General features: G+C 52.2%; 1 protein-coding gene across 1 annotated transcript; it reads right to left on the minus strand.

The window, feature by feature from the left end:
• Positions 1 to 865: 865 nt before the first annotated feature.
• LOC127567092 (deleted in malignant brain tumors 1 protein-like) lies at positions 866 to 27,477 on the minus strand. The gene is made up of 8 exons (XM_052009761.1): positions 27,447 to 27,477; positions 25,726 to 26,040; positions 23,564 to 23,878; positions 21,558 to 21,872; positions 18,794 to 19,108; positions 7,443 to 7,487; positions 2,607 to 2,707; positions 866 to 1,929 (listed from the first exon to the last, which is right to left on the minus strand). The coding sequence occupies exons 1-8, from the start codon at positions 27,475 to 27,477 to the stop codon at positions 1,858 to 1,860; spliced, it is 1,509 nt and encodes a 502-aa protein (XP_051865721.1). The 3' UTR covers positions 866 to 1,857.
• Between the last annotated feature and the right edge of the window lie 33 nt (positions 27,478 to 27,510).

Consider the following 27,510-nt stretch of genomic DNA (forward strand, 5'->3'; position numbering starts at 1 on the left):
AACCTCTGCAACGCTGCAGCTGTTCGGACGCCGGGTCTGTTGTAGTTGGAGATGCAACCTCTGCAACGCTGCAGCTGTTCGGACGCCGGGACTGTTGTAGTTGGAGATGCAACCTCTGCAACGCTGCAGCTGTTCGGACGCCGGGACTGTTGTAGTTGGAGATGCAACCTCTGCAACGCTGCAGCTGTTCGGACGCCGGGTCTGTTGTAGTTGGAGATGCAACCGATGCAACGCTGCAGCTGTTCGGACGCCGGGACTGTTGTAGTTGGAGATGCAACCTCTGCAACGCTGCAGCTGTTCGGACGCCGGGACTGTTGTAGTTGGAGATGCAACCTCTGCAACGCTGCAGCTGTTCGGACGCCGGGACTGTTGCCTTTTGGAGACTGCCGCCTCTTGGCTCGGTGACAAGGCTCTGCCTTCCCTCGCCCAACGGCTGGTGAATCCCAGAGCCCGCCAACACTGCCCACACCAATCCTAAGGACTGCCACCCACCCCGTAACTCAGCGGTATTGACCACCCCCTGGAGGTGGTGCGAGTCTCCCCCCTGAACCGTTGTGGACCCGTGTGTGGGGAGGGGAAGGGGCCTTCGGGGTTCGGACCTGAGTCGGGACGGTGCGTGTGACTGGGAGAAGGGGGTGGTGGCTGTCTGTCCTCCTCTGCGCCCTTGTCCTAGGGCGGTGGCACTTGGCGAAGGTGGTGTCGGAGTAGCCCGGGCGGGGAACCGCGGGGGCGTCCTGTAGGTGACGCGTACAGGCCACGGTGCACCGGTGGGTGGGGGGAGAGGATGTCCCGGGGGCCGATGGGGGTGGGCTGGGTGGTGTTGGGGGTCCTTGGGGTTGTTGGAGCCAGAATCGCCCAGGGAAGTGGAGGGTGTTCCCTCGCACTCCTGCCCCGCAGATGGCGGAAGGGTGATGCAGCGGATGCCGTGTGCACGGACTGACCCCACCCAGGGAAATGGAGGGTGTCCTGAGAGTGTGTTAATAATTACAGGGGGTCCCCGGGCGGTGCGTTAACGTTGACGGGGGGTCCCCGGGCGGTGCGTTAGTGTTGACGGGGGGTCCCCGGGCGGTGCGTTAGTGTTAGCAGGGGGTCTGCAGCAGTGTTTACATTCTCTGAGAGTCTGTCAGTCCTGCTGTGGATTCGGTTTCCCATTCTCTCCCATTACCCTGCTCGGCCACCCACGCTCCATAACCACACCGTGATTTCACCGCGAATGTGTACACCCGCTGCTGTTGTAGAGAGGACAGCAATATATTGTGCAGATGATCTCTGGACACACAAAGCCTTGGTAAACGACTCTGCGGATGTTCGCACTCAGTCTGCATGTAAATCTGACGTGATTTCAACTTTATTTGTTTGCTCTTTATTTCCACGTTGCTGTTTGCTGTACATTTAGTGTCACCTGTAGCTCAACAGAGGTCTGTCACTGTGTAACGCCCACGTACAGTACCGGTGGGGACAGATCCGTCGCTGTCTGATGCCGGTGTACAGTATGTCTGTCCTGGTGTGTGAGAGTGTGTGTGTGTTTCTGTCTCTGTGTGCGTCTGTGTTTCTGTGTGCATCTCTGCGTGTGTCTGCGTATCTCTGTGCGCGCGTGTGTGTGAGTGAGAAGAGATGGGGTGGGGGCGAAGGGGAAGGTGAGGAAGGGGGAGGGGGGTGGCGAATGGGGGGAAGGGGGGTGGGGTGGGGGAGAGGAGAAGGAGGGGATAAGGGGGAATGGGGAAGGGTGTAAAAGGGAGAATGGGGGAAGGGGAGGGGAGGGGAAGGGAGACGGGAGGGAGGGATCTGCGCTGGGGAACAGACTGTCCGGTGTGTGTCACAGTGACGCAGGGTGCCGAGGGGCTCACGGAGATCATCTCACTTCCATTGTGGGTTCACGTGGACGTTGAGGACGCTGTTTCCCGGGATGGACGACAGCAGGGATTTAATCTGTGGATGGAGCAGGAATGGGAGGGGAAGCAGAAATATTTACATGTTAATATTGGACGGGTCACTTCTCAGCTTTGCGACCAACACAGCTCGGGTACCTGGGGGTGGTTTATTATTGTCACTTGTACTGAGGTCCAGTGAAAAACTTGTCTTGCAAACCGATCGTACAGATCAGTTCATTACACAGTGCAGTTCCATTGAGGTGGTACAGGGCGCATTGAGGTAGTACAGGGTTAAAAACAATAACAGTACAGAGTAAAGTGTCCCAGCTACAGAGAAAGTGCAGTGCAATAAGGTGCAAGGTCACAACAAGGTAGATCGTGAGGTCAGAGTCCATCTCATCGTATAAGGGAACCGTTCAATAGTCTTATCACAGTGGGATAGAAGCTGTCCTTGAGCCTGGTGGGACGTGCCCTCAGGCTCCTGTATCTTCTGCCCGATGGGAGAAGAGAGAACGTCCCGGGTGGGGGTCTTTGACTACGCCGGCTGCTTCACCGAGGGGTGTAGACAAGAGTCTAAGGAGGGGAGGCTGGTGTTCGTGACGCAGTACCTCATGGGGAGAGAGAGAGGGTCACGGCGTCGGGGACAGATCGCTAACACACAGTCCATCCCCAGTAACTCATGGGGAGAGAGAGAGAGAGAGGGTCACGGTGTCAGGGATGGATGAGTTTACTCACCAGCTTTTCCAAAGCCCTTGTGACTTTAATATGGTCGGGACAAAGTTTGTTGCCAACCAAGGTGAACTCAACTGTTCCAGCAACACGTGTTTTCTGGAGCTCTGTAGAAGGGGAAGAGGGTTGATGCACAAGCAGCAGACAAGACTCCTCGACCGTGGGCTGCAATTCAGGTTACCGTTACACTGGGATCTCTTCTGGGGTACAGGCAACCTGTCCAAGGGGGAGCGGATGCAGTTGAACCGATATCCTTGCAGGGAGGTTCGCCGGTGCTAGTGTTGGAACTAGATTGACAGCCGGGTGGGACCCTGAACAGCAGCAAGGCACTGGAGCTAGTTTGGTTATCAGCACCGCCAGGGGCACAGTGGAGGCAGGGACAGGAGTAGCCTGCTGAACTGCATGGGTCAGGTGGATGAACTCGGGGTGTGGGTTGCCTCTGGGGACGACGGGAACGTGGCCGGGAGGATCGAATTCGGGGAGATGGAATTTGAAGGCAGAATACAAGGTTAATGGCAGGACTCTCAGCAGAGGGGATGGTCCACGTCCATCGATCCCTCAAGGTTGCCGCGCAGGTCGACGGGGTTGTTAAGAAGGCGTATGGTGTGTTGGCCATTAGTCGGGGGATTGAGTTAGAACCATAGAACCATACAGCACAAACCAGGCCCTTCGGCCCACCATGTTGTGCCGTCCATCAAACCACCCTCACACTATCTAACCCTTTCCTCCCGCATATCCCCCCATCCCACACGTGCCTATCCAACAAGCTCTTGAACCTGTCCAATGTATCTGCCTCCACCACCACCCCAGGCAGCGCATTCCATGCACCAACCACTCTCTGGGTAAAAAACCTCCCCCTGACATCTCCCCTGAACCTCCCACCCATAACCTTAAAGCCGTGCCCTCTCGTCTTGAACATTGGTGCCCTGGGAAGGAGGCGCTGGCTGTCCACTCTATCTATTCCTCTCTATATTTTATATACCTCTATCATGTCTCCTCTCATCCTCCTCCTTTCCAGTGAATAAAGCCCTAGCACCTTAAGCCTCTCCTCATATTCCATACTCTCTAATCCAGGCAGCATCCTGGTAAATCTCCTCTGCACCCTCTCCAACGCCTTCACATCCCTCCTATAATGAGGCGACCAGAGCTGAACACAGTGCTCCAAGTGTGGTCTAACTAGACTTTTGTAAAGCTGCATCATCACCTCACGGCTCTTAAACTCAATCCCGTGACTTATGAAAGCCAACATCCCATTGGCCTTCTTAACTGCTCTTTCCACCTGTGAGGCAACTTTCAATGAACTGTGACTATGAACCCCCAGATCCCTCTGCTCCTCCACACTGCCAAGTACCTTGCCGTTTACCCTGTACTCTGCCCTGGAGTTTGTCCTTCCAAAGTGTACCACCTCACACTTCTCCGGATTGAACTCCATCTCCCACTTGTCAGCCCAGCTCTGCATCCTATCAATATCCCTCTGTAAGCTTCCACAGCCCTCCACACTATCCACAACACCGCCCATCTTAGTGTCGTCCGCAAACTTACTAACCCAGCCCTCCACCCCCTCATCTAAGTCATCTATAAATATCACAAAAAGTAGAGGTCCCAGAACCGATCCCTGCGGGACACCACTAGTCACTGCCTTCCAATCCGAGGGCACTCCCTCCACCACAACCCTCTGCTTTCTACATGCAAGCCAATTCCTAATCCACACAGCCAAGCTTCCTTGGATCCCTTGGCCTCTGACCTTCTGAAGAAGCCTACCATGAGGAACCTTGTCAAACGCCTCACTAAAATCCAGATAGACCACATCCACTGCACTACCCTCATCAATCTTCCTCGTCACCTCCTCAAAGAACTCTATCAGGCTTGTGAGGCAAGATCTTCCCTTCACAAATCCATGCTGGCTGTCCCCAATGTCCATGATTCTCCAGGTGTTCATAGATCCCATCCCTTAGAACCCTTTCTAACAGCTTACCCACCACAGACGTAAGGCTCACCGGTCTGTAATTCCCTGGACTATCCCTACTACCTTTTTTGAACAAGGGGACAACATTCGCCACCCTCCAATCCTCTGGCACCATCCCCGTGGACAACGAGGACTCAAAGATCCTTACCAGTGGTTCAACAATCTCCTCCCTCGCCTCTCGAAGCAGCCTGGGGAAAATCCTGTCAGGCCCCGGAGATTTATCCGTCTTGATATTATTTAACAACTTCAACACATCCTCTCTCTTGATATCTACAACCTCGAGAACATTACCCTTACCAGCACTCCCTTCCACATCATCAAGACCCCTCTCCCTGGTGAATACCGAAGAGAAGTACTCATTGAGAACTTCTCCCACTTCCGCCGCCTCCAGGCAAATTCTCCCACCTTTGTCCTTAATCGGACCTACCTTTACCCGAGCCATCCTCCTACCCTTCACGTACGTGAAAAAGGCCTTGGGATTTTCCTTACCCTTACTAGCCAACGCCTTTTCATGTCCCCTTCTAGCTCTCCTCAGCCCTTTCTTAAGTTCCTTCCTCGCTACTCTATATTCCTCATGGGCCCTGTCTGAACCTTGCTGCTTATACCTCATGTATGCTACCTCCTTCTCCCTAACTAGTCATTCCACCTCTCTCGTCACCCACGGTTCCTTCACTCTGCCATTCCTTCTCTGCCTCACCGGGACATACTTATCCCTAACATCCTGCATAAGATCCCTGAACATCGGCCACATCTCCGTGGTACATTTCCCTTCAAAAAGGACATCCCAATTTACACTCCCAAGTTCTCTCCTTATAGCCTCACAGTTCACCCTTCCCCAATTAAATATCTTCTTGTCCTCTCTGCACCTGTCCCTGCCCATGACAATTTTAAAGGTTATGGAGCAACAGTCACTGTCCCCCAAATGCTCACCCACCAATAGATCCTTCACCTGTCCCGGTCCATTTCCTAAAACTAGATCTAGCATGGCATTCCCTCTAGTCGGCCTGTCAACATACTGCGTCAGGAATCCCTCCTGGACACACTTAACAAATTCCGTCCCATCCAAACCATTGGCACTAAGCAGGTTCCAGTCTATATTTGGGAAGTTGAAGTCTCCCATTATAACAACCTTGTTATTTCTGCTTCTCTCCAAACACTGCCTGCCAATCTGCTCCTCTATATCTCTACCGCTACTGGGGGGCCTATAGAATACTCCGAGAAGAGTAACTGCTAGAGTTCAAGAGCCGCGAGGTGATGTTGCAGCTCTACAGAACTCTGGTCAGACCACACTTGGAGTATTGTGTTCGGTTCTGGTCGCCTCATTATAGGAAGGATGTGGGAGCTTTAGTGAGGGTGATTTACCAGGATGTTGCCTGGATTGGAGAGCATGTTAGGTTGAGCGAGCTGGGGCTTTTCTCTTTGGAGAGACGCAGGATGAGAGGCGACTTGATAGAGGTGTACAAGATTATGAGGGGCATAGACAGAGTGGACAGCCAGCACCTTTTCCCCAGGGCGGCAGTGGCCAAGACCAGAGGACATCAGTTTAAGGTCAGAGGAGGAATGTTCAGGGGAGATGTCAGAGGTAGGTTCTTTACACAGACTGCCGGGGGTGGTGGGAGAGGCTGATACAATAGGGGCATTTAACAGACTCTTGGATATGCAGATGGATGTAAGAATGGAGGGTTGTGGGCTGTGCAGGAGGGAAGGGGTAGATTGATTGTAAAGTGGGTGTTTATATAGGTCGGCACAACATCATGGGCTGAAGGGCCTGCACTGTGCTGTACTGTTCTGTGTTCTATGAGAGAAGGGCAGGACTGGCAGCTCAATGTCCCAGGAGGCAGAGGCTACAGGTGAACGAGGAGGGGTTGCTGCCTTCTGATTAGGGAAGACGTGACAGCAGTACTTAGAGAGGACGTTCTTGGGGATTGTCCAGTGAGGCCACACATTGGTAGAAGTTAGAAACAAGAAGGGGAGGGTCACTCTTGTGGAGCAGGTGTGGAGGGAAACTGCTCACAGTTGTGCGAGTAATAGGGTTGTATTACATAGAACATTACAGCACAGTACAGGCCCTTCGGCCCGCAATGTTGTGCCGACATTTTATCCTGCTCTAAGATCTTTCTAACCCTTCCCTCCCACATCGCCCCCCATTTCTCTATCATTCATGTGTTTATCTAAGAGCCTCTTAAATATCCCTAATGTATCTGCCCCCACCACCTCTGCCGGCAGTGCGTTCCACACACCCACCACTCTCTGTGTAAAAAACTTACCCCTGACATCCCCCTTATATCTTCCTCCAGTTACCTTAAAATTATGTCCCCTCGTGTTAGCCATTGTCGCCCTGGGGAAAAGTCTCTGACTGTCCACTCGATCTATGCCTCTTGTACACCTCTATCAAGTCACCTCTCATTGTCCTTCTCTTCAAAGAGAAAAGCCCCAGCTCGCTCAACCTCTCCTCATAAGACATGCTCTCCAATCCAGGCAGCATCCTGGTAAATCTCCTCTGCACCTTCTCTAAAGCTCCCACATCCTTCCTATAATGAGGCGACCAGAACTGAACACAATACTCCAAGTGTGGTCTGACCAGAGTTCTATAGAGCTGCAACATCACCTCGCGGCTCTTGAACTCAATCCCCCGACTAATGAAGGGCAACACTCCATACACCTTCTTGAGGGATCTATGGATGTGGATGCCAAGATCCCTCTGTTCCTCCGCATTTGGAGGTACTGTTGACAGTGAAGATTAATCGTAGGTCACAGGGGGATCTGGATCAGTTGGGGAAGTGGGCCGAGGAGCGGCAAATGGAGTTCAGGACAGGTACGTGCGAGGTGATGTGTTTTGGGAAGTGAAACCAGCGTAGGACGTGTACCCCACCTACCTCGTTCCGTGAGGCAGGTTTTCTGAGCCAGATGCCTGATGCGCCCTGGAAATAAAGAGGGATAAGGTGTCAGAGCGTCCACATCCTGGGCCCCGCTTGAGGGACACAGCACCTCGCCTCTTGACTGGCCCCGCTGCAGCCCGCACCACTCGACCCACCGGGCCGGTGGATCCAGACAACCTGCCCCTTCAGATTGTGTCAGAATTGGCACAGAAACAGGCCCTTCGGCGCAAACAGTCCGTGCCGACCCAGATTCCCATCCCAGCCGGTCCCATCTCCCTGCGTTTGGCCCGTATCCCTCTGAACCTTTCCTGTCTGAGTGTCTTTTAAACATTGTTAACGTACCTGCCTCACCCACTTCCTCTGGAGCTCATTCCACATACGGACCACCCTCTGGGTGAAGGCCTTGCCCCTTTAAATCTCTCCCCCCTCTCACCGTAAACCTGTGCCCTCTGGTCTTAGACTCCCCTACCCTGGGGAGGGAGAGGGACGGTGACCGTCCACCTTATCTAAGCCCCTCGTGGTTTTATAAACCTCAATAAGGTTCCCTCCTCTCAGCCTCCTTTGCTCCGGGGACAACCACCCCGGCCTGTCTGGTCTCTCCTTATAACACAAGGCCTCCGGTCCCAGTGACGTCCCTGTGAGTCTTTCCCATGCCCTCTCGAGCACTGCTGGGGGGGTGGGGGGAGGGCTGGGGTTTCCCGCGGTGGGAGGGGATCTGAAAACAGCGGGCAGACTTCCAGAACACTTTATTCTGCACTGTTTTCCTTTCGTACTCCCACAATGTACAGAATGATCTGTCCGAACAGCACGCAGACCAAAGCTTCTAACATAGTTCTATCACTCACACGAACATCGAAACACACAGTGAAATGCATCTTTTTTGCGTACAGTGCTCTGGGGGCAGCCCGCAAGTGTCGCCACGCTTCCGGCGCCAACATAGCACGCCCTCAACTTCCTAACCCGGAGGCAGACGGTGTATTGTCCTTCATCAATCGGGGAATTGAATTTAGGAGCCGGGAGGTATTGTTGCAGCTATATAGGACCCTGGTCAGACCCCACTTGGAGTATTGTGCTCAGTTCTGGTCGCCTCACTACAGGAAGGATGTGGAAGCCATAGAGAGGGTGCAGAGGAGATTTACAAGGATGCTGCCTGGATTGGGGAGCATGCCTTATGAAAACAGGTTAAGGGAACTCGGCCTTTTCTCCTTGGAGTGAAGGAGAATGAGGGGGGACCTGATAGAGGTGTATAAGACGATGAGAGGCATGGATCGTGTGGATAGTCAGAGGCTTTCCCCAGGGCTGAAATGGTGGCCACAAGAAGACACAGGTTTAAGGTGCTGGGGAGTAGGTACAGAGGAGATGTCAGGGGTAAGTTTCTTACTCAGAGAGTGGTGAGTGCGTGGAATGGGCTGCCGGCAACGGTGGTGCAGGCGGATACGACAGGGTCTTTTCAGGGACTTTCCGATAGGTACGTGGAGCTGAGAAAAATAGAGAGCTATGGGTAAGCCTAGTAATTTCTAAGGTAGAGACATGTTCGGCACAGCTTTGTGGGCCGAAGGGCCTGATCTGTGCTGTAGGGTTTCTATGTTTCCAAGAAGTGGCTGCTGGTTTCAGAGGGAGGTCAGGAGCAGCTCCTTCTTGGAGGGTGTCAAGCCTCCATCACCAAACAAGAGTCTGCTGTCGTGACGACTCACCTCGACGTTACCCTGCCCTGCCCCACCAGCTGCCCTCCGGTCTGCTGGTACCTCAGCCGTGGCTAACGAAGATGCAAACATCTCCGACAGGGCGCCAGCTATCTCCTCCCTTGCTTCCCACTGCAACCTGGGATAGGTTTCATCAGGCCCTGGGGATTCATCAACCCCTAACAGCCAACACGGTCTCCTTCTCAATGCTGACCTTCTCCAGATTGTCCACCTCCCCCTGCCTCAACTCACCCCCTTCCAAGTCCTACTTGGGGAAAAGAGAAGTGTACGTTTAGGACCTTGCCCACATCACCTGGCTCCACACACACAACAGTACAGCTGAGGAACAGGCCCTATGGCCGACAATGTTGTGACAAACAAATTAAACTGGTAATTAAACGCCTAATTCAACTAATCCCTTCAGCCAGTACAATGCCCATCTCCCCCTATTCTCTGCACATCCACGCGCCTGTCTAAGAGCCTCATGAACCCCTCTATCGTATCTGCCTCCACCCCCACCCCTGGCAGCACATTCCAGGCACCCACCGCACTCTGTGTAAAAAAAAACTTGTCCCCCACATCTCCTGTGAACATTCCCCCCCTCTCGCCTTAAACGCACGCCCTCTGGTATTAGACATTCCCACCCTTGGGGGGAGAGAGATCCCGGCTGTCTGCTCTATCTGTGCCTCTCGTGATCTTATAAACCTCTCCCCTCAGCCTCCGCCACTCCAGAGAGAACAACCCGAGTCTGTCCGACCTCTCCTTATAGCTCACGCCCTCTAATCCGGGCAGCGTCCCGGTGAACCTCTCCCGCACCCTCTCCGAAGTCCCCCGCACCCTCCCTGTAACGGGGCGACTAGAACTGCACGCAATACTCCAAGTGTGGGCTGATCAAAGTTTTATAAAGCTGCAATATAACTTCCCGACTCTTGAACTCAGTGCCCCCAACTAATAAAGGCAAGTGTGCCGTACGCTTTCCTCACCGCCCTGTCGACCTGTGCAGCCACTTTCAGGGGAGCTGTGGACTCAGACCCCAAGATCCCTCTGTACGTCGATGCTCCTGCCGTTAACTGTGTCCTGTCCCTGCACGTCTGACCTCCTAAAGTGCGACACCTCACACTGGCCCGGATTAAACTCCATCTGCCGCCTCTCCGCCCAGATCTGTAACTGATCTATACCCTGCTGTATCCTTTGCCCACAGTGATGAAGGCGAGCGTGCCGTACGCCTTCTTTATTGACCTGTGAGGCCACTTTCAGGGGAGCTGTGGACTCTGGACCCCAATATCCATCTGTACGTCAATGCTGTTAAGGGTCCTGCCATTAACTGTGTAGTGCCTTCATAGGTGACCCCTTTGGTCCCTCAGCAGACCCACCCTTTTCCTGGAGGCCCTCTTGTCCCTGACGTAGCTATGAAATGTCACGGGATTCCCCTTCACCTGATCTGCCAAGGGCTGAGCGGGTGCCAAAGCAACAACCTCTCGCTCGACGTCAGTGAAACTTAAAGAGCTGCTGTATCTGCTTCCTCTATCTCTCCAGACGGCACGTTCCTGGCATCCACCGCTCTCTGGGTAAAAACCTTGCCTCGGAAATCTTCTTCAAACCTGCCACCTCTCACCTTAAACCTGTGCCCGAACGTATTTGATATTTCTACCCTGGGAGTATGACTCTGACTGTCTAACCTATCTCTGCCCCTCTTCACTGAATAAACCTCTGTCAGGTCTCCCCTCAGCCTCTGACAATCCAGAGAAAACATCCCAAGTTTAATCAATTCCTCCACAGAGCTAATACCCTCCAGTTCAGGCAACGTCCTGCTGAATCTTAATTAACTTGGATTAAAAAAACCTTGTTTAGGACGTTGGTCAGTCCGCACTTGGAGTATTGCGTGCAGTTCTGGTTGCCCCGTTACAGGAAGGGAGTGGGGGCTTCAGAGAGGGTGCAGAAGAGGTTCACCAGGAATTAGAGGGCACGAGCTATAAGGAGAGGTTGGACAGACTTGGGTTGTTCTCTCTGGAGTGGCGGAGGCTGAGGGGAGACCTGCTGGAGGTTTGTGAAATTTATAGATAGGGCAGACAGGCAGAATCTTTTTCTCAGCGCAGTAATGTCAAATACCAGAGGGCATAGCTTTAAGGTGAAGGGGGGACAGCTTAAAGGGGACGTGCGGGGCAAGTTATTTTACACAGAGAGCGGTGGGTGTCTGGAACACACTACCAAGGGTGGGGGTGGAGGCAGATACGAGAGTGGTATTCACGAGGATTTTAGATCAGCAGGCACGGTAGTGTAGTGGTTAGCATAACGCTATTACAGTGTCAGTGACCCGGGTTCAATTCCAGCCGCTGTCTGTAAGGAGCTTGTACATTCTCCCGTGACTGCCTGGGTTTCCTCCGGGTTCTCCGGTTTCCTCCCACATTCCAAAGACGTACGGGTTAGGAAGTTGCGGGCGTACTATGGAGGGCGAACGTGCGCCGGTCTACACTGTGGGGGGGATTGGCGGTGGGGAGGGTCAGCAGCGTTGAATCCCTGGCCGTTAACGTCTCGGACGACCTGTCCCGGGCCCAGCGCACAGATGCGATCACAAGGAAGGTGTGCCAGCATCTTTACTTTCTCAGGAGGTTCAGCCCATCACCGAACACTCCAACAAACTTCTACAGACGTCCCATTGGAAGTGCCCCGACCAGTCACGTCAGCGTCTGTGACGGCAGCTCGAACGCGCAGGAAGCTGCAGAGAGCAGTGGCCTCTGCCCCCAACACATCACGGGGCACATCCCTCCCCATCAGGAAGGCAACGTCTGTCACCAAAGATCCCCACCGTCCAGGGCCATGCTGCCTTCTCGCTGCTCCCGTCGGGAAGGAGGTACAGAAGCCTGAAGTCCCCACACCCCCAGGATCAGGAACAGCGACTTCCCTTCAACCATTCGGTTCTTGAACCGACCGTCTCTTTCCAGCGACGAGAGAGCGGAGATTGCCGGAAAATAACGAGGTTTTTTTTCTCTTTCTAGCGTTCGGGACAGCGGCGAGTGACTGCGCAGGCGCGTGACGTCACCCGGAAGCGCGCGGGCGATTTAAAAGTCGAAGGTTCGCCTTCAAGTTTTCTTTCCAGCGACGAGAGAGCGGAGATTGCCGGAAAATAACGAGGTTTTTTTTTCTCTTTCTAGCGTTCGGGACAGCGGCGAGTGACTGCGCAGGCGCGTGACGTCACCCGGAAGCGCGCGGGCGATTTAAAAAGCAGACTAGCATATCTAGCGGGCAGCGTCGGAGCGGGCAGTGGAGTGAGAGGGAGCAGAGTGGGTTGGGCTTTGGCTCAACGGGCTTCGGCGAGAGCGGGAAAGAGGCGAGATTATAGAGAGGGGTGAGTTATTAGTTTAGTTTAGTGTTGAGCTCAGTGATATTCAGCAGTATGCATCTGGGATTAGTGTTGTGTTTGGAGTGTCAGATGTGGGGCCCCTGGGAGACGACCAGACTCCCTGATAACTACATCTGCGCAAAGTGCACCGAGATGCGGCTCCTCAAGGAACGGATTGAGAGTCTGGAGCAGCAGCTGGATGACCTTCGGTTGGTTAGGGAGAGCGAGCAGGAGATAGACAGGAGTTATAAAGATTATGTAGACAGCACCTCAGTGGCAGTCCCCCTCAAAAACCGATATCTCATTTTAGATTCGGTTGGAGAGGATGACTTCATAGAGGAAGACCTCAGCAGCCAGGACCTTGGCACCGTGTCTGATACTGTGGTCCAGCAGAGGAAGAGACATGCAGTGGTTATTGGGGATTCGATAGTAAGGGGTACGGATAGGAGATTCTGCGATAGCGATAATGAGTCTCGGATGGTGTGTTGCCTCCCTGGTGCCAGGGTACGGGATATCACAGACCGTGTCGAGAATATTCTGAGGGGGGAGGGTGAGCAGCCAGAAATCTTGGTACATGTAGGTACCAATGATGTAGGTAGGAAAAGAGAAGAGGTCCTGAAGGAGGAATACAAGGCATTAGGGAGAAGGTTGAAAAGTAGGACCTCAAGGGTAGTAATCTCAGGACTACTACCCGTGTCGCGTATCAATGACAGGAAGAATAGAAAGCTCTGGCAGTTAAATGCGTGGCTGAGTGACTGGTGCAAGGGGCAGGGCTTCAGATTCTTGGATACCTGGGACCTTTTTTGGGGGAGGCAAGACCTATTTGCTAAGGATGGGTTGCATCTAAACTCCAAAGGGTCCAATATCCTGGCGGGAATGTTTAATTTAGTTGTAGGGGAGGGTTTAAACTGATCTGGCAGGGGGATGGTAACCAGGATGCTAGGTTACAAGATGCTAAGGTGAGGGAGAAAGTGTATAGAAACGAATCCATTGAGGATGGCAAGAATGACAGGCAGGTGATAAGTCAGGATAATTTACTGAATAATAGAAGTACAACAAATCCGGATGTTAGGATACAGAATGTTAGGATCGGGGATGAGGATGTTCGGATACCGAATGTTAGGATAGGGGATGAGGTCTACACGAACATGTCTAAGATAGTAGGTAGCGAAGATAGTAAGAAGGATGGACAGGTAGAAAGTCAGGATAATCTGCTGATCAATAGAGGTACAATAAAATCAATAGCAGATACCAGTCTAAACATACTATATTTAAATGCACGTAGCATCAGGAATAAAGTAGATGACCTAGTGGCACAACTACAGGTTAATAAATATGACATCGTTGCAATCACTGAGTCGTGGCTTCATGATGGATGTGATTGGGAACTGAATGTCAAGGGGTATACAGTATATAGGAAGGATAGGAGGGTAGGCAGAGGGGGAGGTGTGGCCATGATGGTTAGTAGCGATATAAAATCAATAGAAAGGAAGGACATTGGGTCAGAGGAGGTGGAATCCTTATGGGTGGAGCTGAGAAATAGCAAGGGTAAAAGAACAATAATAGCAGTCATATATAGGCCCCCGAACAGCAGTCAGGAAGTGGACCATAAGTTGCAGATTGAGATAGAAAAAGCATGTCAGAGTGACAATGTGAAGATAATTATGGGGGATTTTAACATGAAGGTGGACTGGGAAATGCAGCAAGGCGGTAGTACTCAGGAGAGTGAGTTTGTGGAATGTCTAAGGGATGTTTTTCTGGAGCAACTTATTGAGGAGCCCACCAGGGGATCGGCTGTTTTGGATTGGGTGCTGTGTAGTGAACCCGAGGTGATTAGGGAACTAAAGGTAAAGGAACCACTGGGAACAAGTGATCACAATATGATTGAGTTTAGTTTCAAGTTTGAGAAGGAGAAGCTGATAACTGGTGTATCGATATTTCAGTGGAATAAGGGAAATTACAAAGGTATGAGAGATGAGTTGGCCCAAATTGATTGGAGGAGTAAGTTAGCTGGAGGGACGGCAGAGGAAAAATGGAAGAAATTTCTACAGGAAATAAGGACAATGCAGGACAGATATATTCCAAGAAAAAAGAAGGTTTTGAATGGAAAAAAGGCACAGATGTGGATAACGAGGGAGGTGAAGGATAAAATAAAAGCAAAAGGGGCGGCGTACAAAGTAGCAAAAATTAGTGGGAAAACAGAAGATTGGAACGATTTTAAAAATCTGCAGAGAGAAACTAAGAAGGTCATTAGGAAAGCAAAGATGAGTTACGAAAGGAAGCTGGCGGACAACATTCGGAAGGATTCTAAGAGTTTTTTTTAAATACATAAGGAATAAAAGAGAGACACGGGTTGACATAGGACCAATTGATAACGGTGCAGGAGGTATTATAATGGATGATAGTGAGATGGCAAGGGAATTGAATGAATATTTTGCATCGGTCTTCACCGTGGAGGACATAAGCAATGTGCCCATTAGTCAGGAGTCTCACGAATTGGAGCTGAGTTCAATTGAGATTAATAGGGAGAAGGTGCTTGGAAAACTAAAGGGGCTTAAGGCTGATAAGTCTCCCGGACCGGATGAGGTGCATCCCCGGGTTCTGAAGGAGGTGGCTGTGGAGATAGCGGAGGTGTTGGCGATTATTTTTCAGGAATCGATAGATTCTGGCATGGTTCCGGAGGACTGGAGGGTAGCGAATGTAGTTCCGTTATATAAGAAAGGTGGGAGGCAGCACAAAGGCAATTACAGACCTATTAGTCTGACGTCAGTGGTGGGAAAATTATTGGAGTCTATCCTCAAGGAGGAGGTTACCGAATACCTAGAGGCGCAAGGCAAGATAGGACCTAGTCAACATGGTTTTGTGAAGGGGAGGTCCTGTCTGACCAACCTATTGGAGTTTTTTGAAGAAATCACAGGTAGGGTGGATAAGGGAGAGGCGGTAGATGTTGTGTATTTAGACTTTCAAAAGGCCTTTGATAAGGTGCCTCACAAGAGACTGATTAATAAGATGAGAGGTCATGGAATTATGGGCAGGGTAGCAAAATGGGTGGAGAATTGGCTGGTTGGCAGGAAGCAAAGGGTGGAAATAAAAGGATCTCGTTCTGGTTGGTTACCGGTTACTAGTGGTGTGCCGCAAGGGTCGGTGTTGGGGCCTCTCCTTTTTACCTTGTACATCAATGATTTGGATGATGGAATAAATGGTTGTGTGGCTAAGTTTGCGGATGACACCAAGATAAGTGGAGGAGTAGGGAGCATAGAGGAAATAGAAAGAATGCAGAGGGACCTAGACAGTTTAGGAGAATGGGCAAGAAAATGGCAGATGAGATTCAATGTTGAGAAATGTGCAGTTGTACACTTTGGAAGTAGAAATAAGCGGGTAGATTATTATCTAGAAGGAGAGAAGATTGATAGTGCGGTAGTACAAAGGGACTTGGGGGTACTTATACAAGATACCTTAAAAGTTAACCACCAGGTTGGATCGGTGGTTAAGAAAGCGAATGCTATGTTGGCATTCATCTCGAGAGGTATAGTGTATAAAAGTAAGGAAGTGTTGATGAGGCTCTACGGGGCGCTAGTGAGGCCTCATTTGGAATACTGTGCGCAGTTTTGGGCCCCGCATCTTAGGAAGGATGTGCTGACGTTGGAGAGGGTTCAGAGGAGATTTACGAGAATGATTCCAGGAATGAAAGGGCTTAAGTATGATGAGCGTTTGTCGGCTCTTGGACTGTACTCGCTGGAGTACAGAAGGATGAGAGGGGACCTCGTAGCGACATTTAAAATGTTGACAGGTAAGGATAGAGTAGATGTGGCTAGGCTGTTTCCCTTGGTGGGCGTGTCCAGGACCAGAGGGCACAATCTTAGAATTAGAGGGTACAGTTTCAAGACAGAGATGAGGAGAAGTTTCTTTACCCAGAGGGTGGTGAAATTGTGGAACTCCTTGCCACGCACAGCAGTGGAGGCCAGATCAGTGGGGGTGTTCAAGGAGGAGATAGACAGATATCTAAATAGTCAGGGTATCAAGGGATATGGGGATAAGGCTGGCAAATGGGATTAGAATAGTTTTTTTTTTCTCTCTCTTTTTTTCCCACCCCATTTCTTTTTCCCTTTTCCTTGGAGCAGACTCGATGGGCCGAATGGCCTGCTTCTGCTCCCTTATCTTGTGATCTTGTGATCTTGTGAACCCTGATCACTGCCTCAGTGCAGCAACACTGGGACCGCTCTGCACTGCAGTGGACTTTGAGTTTTGTTCTAATTGTGTTCTTTCTTGTAAAAATTGTGTTTAGTCGATGTTTAACTTATGTTTTTTTGTGAATGCTGCTTATCTGATGTTATGTGCCTGTGAGACTGCTGCAACTAAGTTTTTCATTGCACCTGCGTGTACAACAATGAACTTGACTTTGACATTTCATCACCCCTTTTTGCTCTCCTAATTGTTTTCCAAAGTTCTCCACTGCACCTCAAGACACGAACTTGTCTGTACCCGCCACATATAGTCACAGATCAATACAGCACGGATACAGGCCCTTCGGCCCAACCAGTCCATGCCGACCACAGTGCACACCCAGCTTGTCCCAATTTCCTGCGTTCAGCCCATCTCCCTCCAAGCCCCGTCCCTCTGTGTACCTATCCGTGCTTCTTCAATGACACTGTTGTACCTGCCTCGACCACTTCCTCAAGCAGCTCGTTCCACGCACTCACCACCCTCTGGGTGAAAAAGTGGCCCCTCGGGTCCCTTTCCCCTCTCACCCTAAACCTCTGCCCCCAAGTGTTGGACTCCCCGACCCTGGGGAACAGACTGCTACCATCCACCTCATGATTTTAAGATCAACCCTCATTCTGCAAGGAATAAAGACCCAGCCTGGCCAAGCTCTCCCTGTGAGTCAGGCCCTCGAGTCATGGCAACATCCTCGTAAATCTTCTCTGCACTCTTTCCAGTTTAACCATGTCTTTCCTGTAACCGGGCAACCAGAACTGAACACAGTGCTCCAAGTGCGGCCTCACCGACGTCCTGTACAACTGCAACATCACCATCCCAACTCCTGTACTCAGTGCCCTGACCGATGAAGGCCAGCGTGCCGAACGTCTTCTTCACCACCCCTGTCCACCTGTGATGCCACTTTCAACAAACTATCCCTTGTGCTCCTGGGTCCCTCTGCTCCATTACACTCCCCAGTGCCCAACCGTTCACAGTACAAGTCCTACGCTGGTTTGACTTCCCAAAATACATCACCTCACACTTATCCGTATTGAACTCCATCTGCCGCTCCTCGGCCCACTTCCCCAACTGATCCAGATCCCCGTGATCTATGATAGCACGGTAGTGTAGCAGTTAGCGTGACACTATTACAGCGCCAGCGACCTGGGTTCGATTCCAGCAGCTGTCTGTAAGGAGTTTGTACATTCTCCCCGTGTCTGCGTGGGTTTCCTCCGGGTGCTCTGGCTTCCTCCCACGTTCCAGAGACGGACGGGTTAGGAAATTGCGGGTGTACTATGTTGGCGCCAGAAGCGTGGCGACACTTGCCGGCTGCCCCCAGAACACTCTACGCGAAAGGTGCATTTCACAGTGTGCTTCGATGTACGTCTGTGATAAAGATCTTATTTTATATTACAATCTTCTTCACTGCCAACAACACCTAATTTCATGTCATCTGCAAAGTTAAAATGCAAGTTAAACTTAAACTCTGGAGCACCCAGAGGAAACCCACGCAGTCACGGGGAGAACGTACAAACTCCTCATGGACAGTGGCCAGAATTGAACCCGGGTCGCAGGCGCTGTAATAGCGTCACGCTAACCATGCATTCACATTCATAAGTAACAGATAACGAGGGTCCCGACACCGAGCCCTGCGGCGCACCACTGGTCTCTGGCCTCCATTCCCAGAAACAACCTCCAACCACCTCCCTCTGCCTCCGACCTCTGAGCCAACTGACCCGCTCTCCCTGGATTCCATGGGACAGAACCTTCCAGACCAGCTTCCCATGCGGGACCTTGTCGAAGACCTTGCTAAAGTCCAAATGGGCAACATTCACTACCCTCACTACCTTTATTTGGGTAAAACACCAACAGGTTCATCAAACACGACTTCCCACACACGAAGCCATGTTGACTCCCCCGAATCCTGCTTCCTTTCTTCTGCCTGAACAGACCTTGAAGATCCTTTGCCATCCAAGATTCCCCGTAGACAGGCCTCTCTGGACCATCCAGATGGCAGGCCTTGTCCTGGGGAGACTGGCTCAGACTGTCAGTGTTTGAGAACCCGTGCAGACACGAGCTGGAGGTTGACACCACCCACCCGAGGGGGTGCCAGCCCCACCCACACTCACCTGTGCAGGAGACTCCAGCGTCCTCTCCGTGTATGCAGTTGTTCACCCCCCATGGGCTGGCGGGGCACTGGTCCAGGGCAGGCTCTGTCCCGTTACACTTCACCCCATCCAGCCAGATGTTCCCAGTGCCCTCTCCGTAGGAGGCATCTCTTGTTACTGACCGGGCCGTCCCACAGTCCAACACCCTGCAGACCACGTCCGCCGCATTCCTATCCCAGCTCCTGCCGCAGACGGTGCCCCAGGTGGAGTTGTGATAGACCTCCACTCTCCCGGAGCACGTGTTGTTCCCGTCCACCAGCCGGATAGGCATCGGGCCTGCAAAAGAGGAGGGTTCCCAGTTAGTGCCGCCCTGGGATTATGCCTTATTTTTCCACCAGAGACTGGCCCCTCCTCATGCTGCAGAAGGCAGGAGAAAGTTAATGGCAGGACTCTCAGCAATGTGGAGGAACAGAGGGATCTTGGGGTCCACGTCCATAGATCCCTCAAGGTTGCCGCGCAGGTCGATAGGGTTGTTAAGAAGGCGTATGGAGTGTTGGCCTTCATTAGTCGGGGGATTGAGTTCAAGAGCCACGAGGTGATGTTGCAGCTCTATAGAACTCTGGTCAGACCACACTTGGAGTATTGTGTTCAGTTCTGGTCGCCTCATTATAGGAAAGATGTGGAAGCTTTAGAGAGGGTGCAGAGGAGATTTACCAGGATGCTGCCTGGATTGGAGAGCACATCACACGAGGATAGGTTGAGTGAGCTGGGGCTTTTCTCTTTGGAGAGGAGGAGGATGAGAGGTGACTTGATAGAGGTGTACAAGAGGCACAGATCGAGTGGACAGTCAGAGACTTTTCCCCAGGGCGACAACGACTAACACGAGGGGACATAATTTTAAGGTGATTGGAGGAAGGTATAAGGGGGATGTCAGGGGTAAGTTTTTTTTACACAGAGAGTGGTGGGTGTGTGGAACGCACTGCCGGCAGAGGTGGTGGGGGCAGATACATTAGGGACATTTAAGAGACTCTTAGACACATGAATGATAGAGAAATGGGGGGCGATGTGGGAGGGAAGGGTTAGATAGATCTCACAGCAGGATAAAATGTCGGCACAACACTGTGGGCTGAAGGGCCTGTACTGTGCTGCAGTGTTCTGTGTTCTACGAGGCTGCCCCCCAACAAAACCCGGCTGCCCAGGAAGCTCAACTCTCACGTTGACAGAGTTGTGGAGTTAAACAGCGTGGGAACAGGCCCTTCCTCACTGACCAAGCTGCCTGCCTGAGCTCGTCCCCTCTTGTCTTCAGATGCCACTCATGCGGGCAAGTGGGATTAGCACCAGTGGACACCAAATGTCAGTGTGGGTTGGGTGGGTGGCGGGGACGCTTCTATCGCTGACTTCTCCTCGTTCCTGCACCTGCACCCTGCTTGGTTTGTTGCCCCGCCACCCCGACCCCGAACGTTCACAGGGCTCCTGGTGACTCCAAACCTTCCACTAGATGGTGGGGCAGAATCAGGCAATTCTTCTACCCCACGGTGATAAGACTATTGAACGGTTCCCTTATACGATGAGATGGAGTCTTCACCTCACCATCTACCTTGTGACCTGGCACCTTATTGTCTGCCTGCACTGCACTTTCTCTGTAGCTGGGACACTTTACTCTGTATTCTGTTATTGTTTTACCCTGCGCTACCTCCATACACCCTGTACTACCCCAGTGCAGCCTGTATGACCCCAGTGCAGCCTGTACCACCTCAATGCGCCCTGTACCACCTCGATGCGCCCTGTACCACCTCGATGCGCCCTGTACCACCTCGATGCGCCCTGTACCACCTCGATGCGCCCTGTACTACCTCGATGCACCCTGTACCACCTCGATGCACCCTGTAGCACCTCGATGCACCCTGTACCACCTCAATGCACCCTGTACCACCTCAATGCACCCTGTAGCACCTCAATGCGCCCTGTAGCACCTCAATGCGCCCTGTACTACCTCAATGCGCCCTGTAGCACCTCGATGCACCCTGTACTACCTCGATGCGCCCTGTACCACCTCGATGCACTCTGTACCACCTCGATGCACTCTGTACCACCTCAATGCACCCTGTACCGCCTCAATGCACCCTGTACTACCTCAATGCACCCTGTACCACCTCAATGCACCCTGTACCGCCTCAATGCACCCTGTACCGCCTCAATGCACCCTGTACCGCCTCAATGCACCCTGTACCGCCTCAATGCACCCTGTACCGCCTCAATGCACTCTGTACTAACCCAATGTAGCTGCACTGTGTAATGAACTGACCTGTACGATCGGTTTGCAAGACAAGTTTTTCACTGGACCTCGGTACAAGTGACAATGATAAACCAACACCAACAGATTGTCATCATGGACAGCCAAAGGGCCTGATCCTGTGCTGTGCTCTTCTATGTTCCTTTCCTCAACCATTATTGTGCCAGCCGGTCTCACCCCAACTCTCCCGGCACCACGTCCCATTGCACAGTCTAACGCTATCCTGTTCGACGTCCAAATGCCCATGGCCGGGAATGGGACGGCGACACAGAGATTAATAGGCCCTTGAATCCTCACAAGCAGTGGGCCTCAGTCACCATTCACCTTGTACCGTACCTTAGAAGTCTGGGGAAATGGGGGGGGAAGACGGTGAACCGGGCAGGGAACCAAGGTGCTCGGACTGTAAGTCAGAGAGGAGTAAACGTACGCCTGAGGTTTCAGTTCAACGCTCACATTCGCAGGTAGAACCCTCGCTGCCCCGCCCGAACTCACCTGTGCAGGAGACTCCAGCGTCCTCTCCGTGTGTGCAGTTGTTCACGCCCCATGGGCTGGCAGGGCACTGGTCGAGGGCAGGCTCTGTCCCGTTACACTTCACCCCATCCAGCCAGATGTCCCCAGCGCCCTCTCCGTAGGAGGCACCTCTTGTTACTGACTGGGCCGTCCCACAGTTCAACGCCCTGCAGACCACGTCCGCCGCATTCCTATCCCAGCTCCTGCCGCAGACGGTGCCCCAGGTGGAGTTGTGATAGACCTCCACTCTCCCGGAGCACATGTTGTTCCCCTTCACCAGCCGGACGGGCACCGGGCCTGCAACAGAGGTGGGAATGTGGTTAAAATTAGGCTTCAGTTACTGAAAGGTGCCGAGAGAGATGGGAGAGAAGGATTAGACTGTGCAACGTGAAACGGTGCCGGGAGTGAGGGGAGAGTGGGGTTACACTGGGTGGGATGTTAATGGTCGCGGGAAGGAACACAACACAGAACAGTACAGCACAGGAACAGGCCCTTCGGCCCACCATGTCTGTGCCGACCGTGATGCCAATCTAACCAATCCCAGCTGCCTGCACTCGGTCTGTGTCCCTCCATTCCCTGCCTGTTCCTGTGTCTGTCTAAATGCCTCTGGAACTTTGCTGCTGTATCTGCTTCCTCTATCTCTCCAGGCAGCACGTTCCTGGCATCCACTGCTCTCTGGGTAAAAACCTTGCCTCGGAAATCTTCTTCAAACCTGCCACCTCTCACCTTAAACCTGTGCCCGAACGTATTTGATATTTCTACCCTGGGAGTATGACTCTGACTGTCTAACCTATCTCTACCCCTCTTCACTGAATAAACCTCTGTCAGGTCTCCCCTCAGCCTCTGACAATCCAGAGAAAACATCCCAAGTTTAATCAATTCCTCCAGAGAGCTTATACCTTCCAGTTCAGGCAACGTCCTGCTGAATCTTAATTAACTTGGATTAAAAAAACCTTGTGTAGGACGTTGGTCAGTCCACACTTGGAGTATTGCGTGCATTTCTGGTCGCCTCGTTACAGGAAGGGTGTGGGGGCTTCGGAGAGGGTGCAGAAGAGGTTCACCAGGAATTAGAGGGCACGAGCTATAAGGAGAGGTTGGACAGACTTGGGTTGTTCTCTCTGGAGTGGCGAAGGCTGAGGGGAGACCTGCTGGAGGTTTGTGAAATTTATAGATAGGGCAGACAGGCAGAATCTTTTTCTCAGCGCAGTAATGTCAAATACCAGAGGGCATAGCTTTAAGGTGAAGGGGGGACAGCTTAAAGGGGACGTGCGGGGCAAGTTATTTTACACAGAGAGTGGTGGGTGTCTGGAACACACTACCAAGGGTGGGGGTGGAGGCAGATACGAGAGTGGTATTCACGAGGATTTTAGATCAGCAGGCACGGTAGTGTAGTGGTTAGCATAACGCTATTACAGCGCCAGTGACCCGGGTTCAATTCCAGCCGCTGTCTGTAAGGAGCTTGTACATTCTCCCGTGACTGCCTGGGTTTCCTCCGGGTTCTCCGGTTTCCTCCCACATTCCAAAGACGTACGGGTTAGGAAGTTGCAGGTGTACTATGTTGCGGCCGGAAGTGTGGCGACACTTGCGGGCTGCCCCCAGAACACTCTATGTTAAATGATGTATTTCACTGTGTGTTTGGACGTACATGTGACTAATGAAGATATCTGGTCTGATCTGAGATGGATATGCAGGGCATACTCGGCAGGATTCTGCCATTGGCTCCATTCATGCATTTGAACTTGCAAACGGCAACACCCTCACACTCGTCCATCTGCCGTTCCTCTGCCTGACTTTCCAACTGAGTTATAACCTGCTCAACCCATTCACAGCATTCCTCACTGTTGACAACTCCTCCAAATGTTTTCCTGTCCTGAAACTTTCTCGGTAAGTACTCGTGAACCATTGCAGCACAAGTTTCAGGTTACAATCCCTGACCCCAGTGCAGAAACCCACTCACCCGAGGGGGTGCCAGCCCCACCCACACTCACCTGTGCAGGAGACTCCAGCGTCCTCTCCGTGTGTGCAGTTGTTCACCCCCCATGGGCTGGCAGGGCACTGGTCCAGGGCAGGCTCTGTCCCGTTACACTTCACCCCATCCAGCCAGATGTTCCCAGTGCCCTCTCCGTAGGAGGCATCTCTTGTTACTGACCGGGCCGTACCACAGTTCAACGCCCTGCAGACCACGTCCGCCGCATTCCTATCCCAGCTCCTGCCGCAGACGGTGCCCCAGGTGGAGTTGTGATAGACCTCCACTCTCCCGGAGCACATGTTGTTCCCCTTCACCAGCCGGACGGGCACCGGGCCTGCAACAGAGGCAGGAATGTGGTTAAAATTAGCGGCAAGTAACCGAAAGGTGCCGAGAGTGATGGGAGAGAAGAATTAGACTGTGCAACGTGAAACGGTGCCGGGAGTGAGGGGAGAGTGGGGTTACACTGGGTGGGTTGTTAATGGTCGAGAGAAGGAACACAGAACACAGAACAGTACAGCACAGGAACAGGCCCTTCGGCCCACCATCTGTGCCGACCGTGATGCCAAACTAACCAATCCCAGCTGCCTGCACTCGGTCTGTATCCCTCCATTCCTTGCCTGTTCCTGTGTCTGTCTAAATGCCTCTGGAACATCGCTGCTGTATCTGCCTCTTCTACCTCCCCAGGTAGCACGTTCCTGGCACCCACCGTTCTCTGGGTAAAAGGTACTCGCCTTGCAATTCTCATCCTATCTGGATGCATCACAGCTTGGTACGGCAACTGCTCTGCCCGGGACCGCAAGAAACCGCGGAGAGTTGTGGACACAGCCCAGCGCATCACGGAAACCAGTCTCTCCTCCATGGAGTCTGTCTACACTTCCCGCTGCCTCGGTAAAGCAGCCGACATAATCAAAGGCTCCACCCATCCCGGGACATTCTCTCTTCTCCCCCCTCCCATTGGGCAGAAGATACAAAAGCCTGAAAGCACGTACCACCAGGCTCAAGGACAGCTGCTACCCCGCTGTTATCAGACTATTGAATGGTCCCCTAGTACCATAAGATGGACCGTTGACCTCACAGTCTCCCTCGTCATGGCCTTTGGACCTTATTGTCTGCCTGCACTGCACTTTCTCTGTAACTGTAACACTTTATTCTGCATTCTGTTAATGTTATCCCTTATACTACCTCAATGCACTCTGTTCTAACTCAATGTAACTGCACTGTGTAATGAATTGCCCTGTACGATCGGTATGCATGACATATTTTTCACTGGAGCTCTGTACAAGTGACAATAATAAACCAATACCAATACCAATAATAAATTGACCTGTACGATCCGTGTGCATGACATGTTTTTCACTGGAGCTCGGTATAAGTGACAATAATGAACCAATTTACCCCTCACACTTTAAACCTATAATCTCCAGTATCGGACATTTACATCCTTGGAAAAAAGACTCTGACCATCTTCCCAATCTATGTCTCTAAAAATGTTGTGTACTTCCAGCAGATTGCCTCTCAGACTCCGATACTTCAGAGAACAGAATCCAATTGCGTCCAACACCTCCTCAGTGCCAACAGACTCCCATCCAGGGCAACATCCCGGTGAACCCCTTCCGCACCCTCGCCACAGCCTCCGCACCCTTCCTGAAGTGCGGCGACCAGAACTGGACACAACACTCCAGATGTGGCCAAGCTACAATTCTGCCTGTGACATCCTGACTTCTATACTCAGTGTCCCCAACCAATGAAGGCACGCACAGCAAATGCCTTCCTCTAATCCCCTCTCCTCTTGGGTTACCACTTTCAGGGAGCTGTGGACTTGAGCTACTTCTGGTTCCCTCGAGGGACCGAGACCCCACAGTACATCAATGTTTCTTGTAGTCCTGCCATTTACTGAAAACTTCCTCCTGCCCCTGACCTCTCAAAACACCACACCGCACACTTGTCCTGATTGAACTGCATCTGCCACTTCTCTGCCCAAACGTCCGACTGATCTATATCCTGGTGCATCTTTTCACAACCCTCCTCGGTATCCACGATTCCACCAATTTTCATATCGTCTTGAAACAGTTTCTCAGCAAGTGGGCAACATAGATTGAAACATCAGTTTAAGGTTTAAATCCCTGACCCCAGTGCGGAAACCCACCCACCCGAGGGGGTGCCAGCCCCACCCACACTCACCTGTGCAGGAGACTCCAGCATCCTCTCCGTGTGTGCAGTTGTTCACCCCCCATGGGCTGGCAGGGCACTGGTCCAGGGCAGGCTCTGTCCCGTTACACTTCACCCCATCCAGCCAGATGTTCCCAGTGCCCTCTCCGTAGGAGGCATCTCTTGTTACCGACCGGGCCGTCCCACAGTTCAACGCCCTGCAGACCACGTCCGCCGCATTCCTATCCCAGCTCCTGCCGCAGACGGTGCCCCAGGTGGAGTTGTGATAGACCTCCACTCTCCCGGAGCACATGTTGTTCCCCTTCACCAGCCGGACGGGCACCGGGCCTGCAACAGAGGCAGGAATGTGGTTAAAATTACACTTCAGTTACCGAAAGGTGCTGAGAGGGATGAGGAGAGAAGGATTAGACTGTGCAACGTGAAACGGTGCCGGGAGTGAGGGGAGAGTGGGGTTACACTGGGTGGGATGTTAATGGTCGCGGGAAGGAACACAACACAGAACAGTACAGCACAGGAACAGGCCCTTCGGCCCACCATGTCTGTGCCGACCGTGATGCCAATCTAACCAATCCCAGCTGCCTGCACTCGGTCTGTGTCCCTCCATTCCCTGCCTGTTCCTGTGTCTGTCTAAATGCCTCTGGAACTTTGCTGCTGTATCTGCTTCCTCTATCTCTCCAGGCAGCACGTTCCTGGCATCCACCGCTCTCTGGGTAAAAAACCTTGCCTCGGAAATCTTCTTCAAACCTGCCCACCTCTCACCTTAAACCTGTGCCCGAAACGTATTTGATATTTCTACCCTGGGAGTATGACTCTGACTGTCTAACCTATCTCTACCCCTCTTCACTGAATAAACCTCTGTCAGGTCTCCCCTCAGCCTCTGACAATCCAGAGAAAACATCCCAAGTTTAATCAATTCCTCCAGAGAGCTTATACCTTCCAGTTCAGGCAACGTCCTGCTGAATCTTAATTAACTTGGATTAAAAAAACCTTGTGTAGGACGTTGGTCAGTCCACACTTGGAGTATTGCGTGGCATTTCTGGTCGCCTCGTTACAGGAAGGGTGTGGGGGCTTCGGAGAGGGTGCAGAAGAGGTTCACCAGGAATTAGAGGCACGAGCTATAAGGAGAGGTTGGACAGACTTGGGTTGTTCTCTCTGGAGTGGCGAAGGCTGAGGGGAGACCTGCTGGAGGTTTGTGAAATTTATAGATAGGGCAGGACAGGCAGAATCTTTTTCTCAGCGCAGTAATGTCAAATACCAGAGGGCATAGCTTTAAGGTGAAGGGGGGACAGCTTAAAGGGGACGTGCGGGGCAAGTTATTTTACACAGAGAGTGGTGGGTGTCTGGAACACACTACCAAGGGTGGGGGTGGAGGCAGATACGAGAGTGGTATTCACGAGGATTTTATATCAGCAGGCACGGTAGGGTAGTGGTTAGCATAACGCTATTACAGCGCCAGTGACCCGGGTTTCAATTCCAGCCGCTGTCTGTAAGGAGCTTGTACATTCTCCCGTGACTGCCTGGGTTTCCTCCGGGTTCTCCGGTTTCCTCCCACATTCCAAAGACGTACGGGTTAGGAAGTTGCAGGTGTACTATGTTGCGGCGGAAGTGTGGCGACACTTGCGGGCTGCCCCCAGAACACTCTATGTTAAAAGATGTATTTCACTGTGTGTTTGGACGTACATGTGACTAATGAAGATATCTGGTCTGATCTGAGATGGATATGCAGGGCATACTCGGCAGGATTCTGCCATTGGCTCCATTCATGCACTTGACCTCACAAACGGCAACACCCTCACA

This window comes from Pristis pectinata, unplaced genomic scaffold (assembly GCF_009764475.1).
Source record: "Pristis pectinata isolate sPriPec2 unplaced genomic scaffold, sPriPec2.1.pri scaffold_105_arrow_ctg1, whole genome shotgun sequence".
Classification (NCBI taxonomy): Eukaryota; Metazoa; Chordata; class Chondrichthyes; order Rhinopristiformes; family Pristidae; genus Pristis; species Pristis pectinata.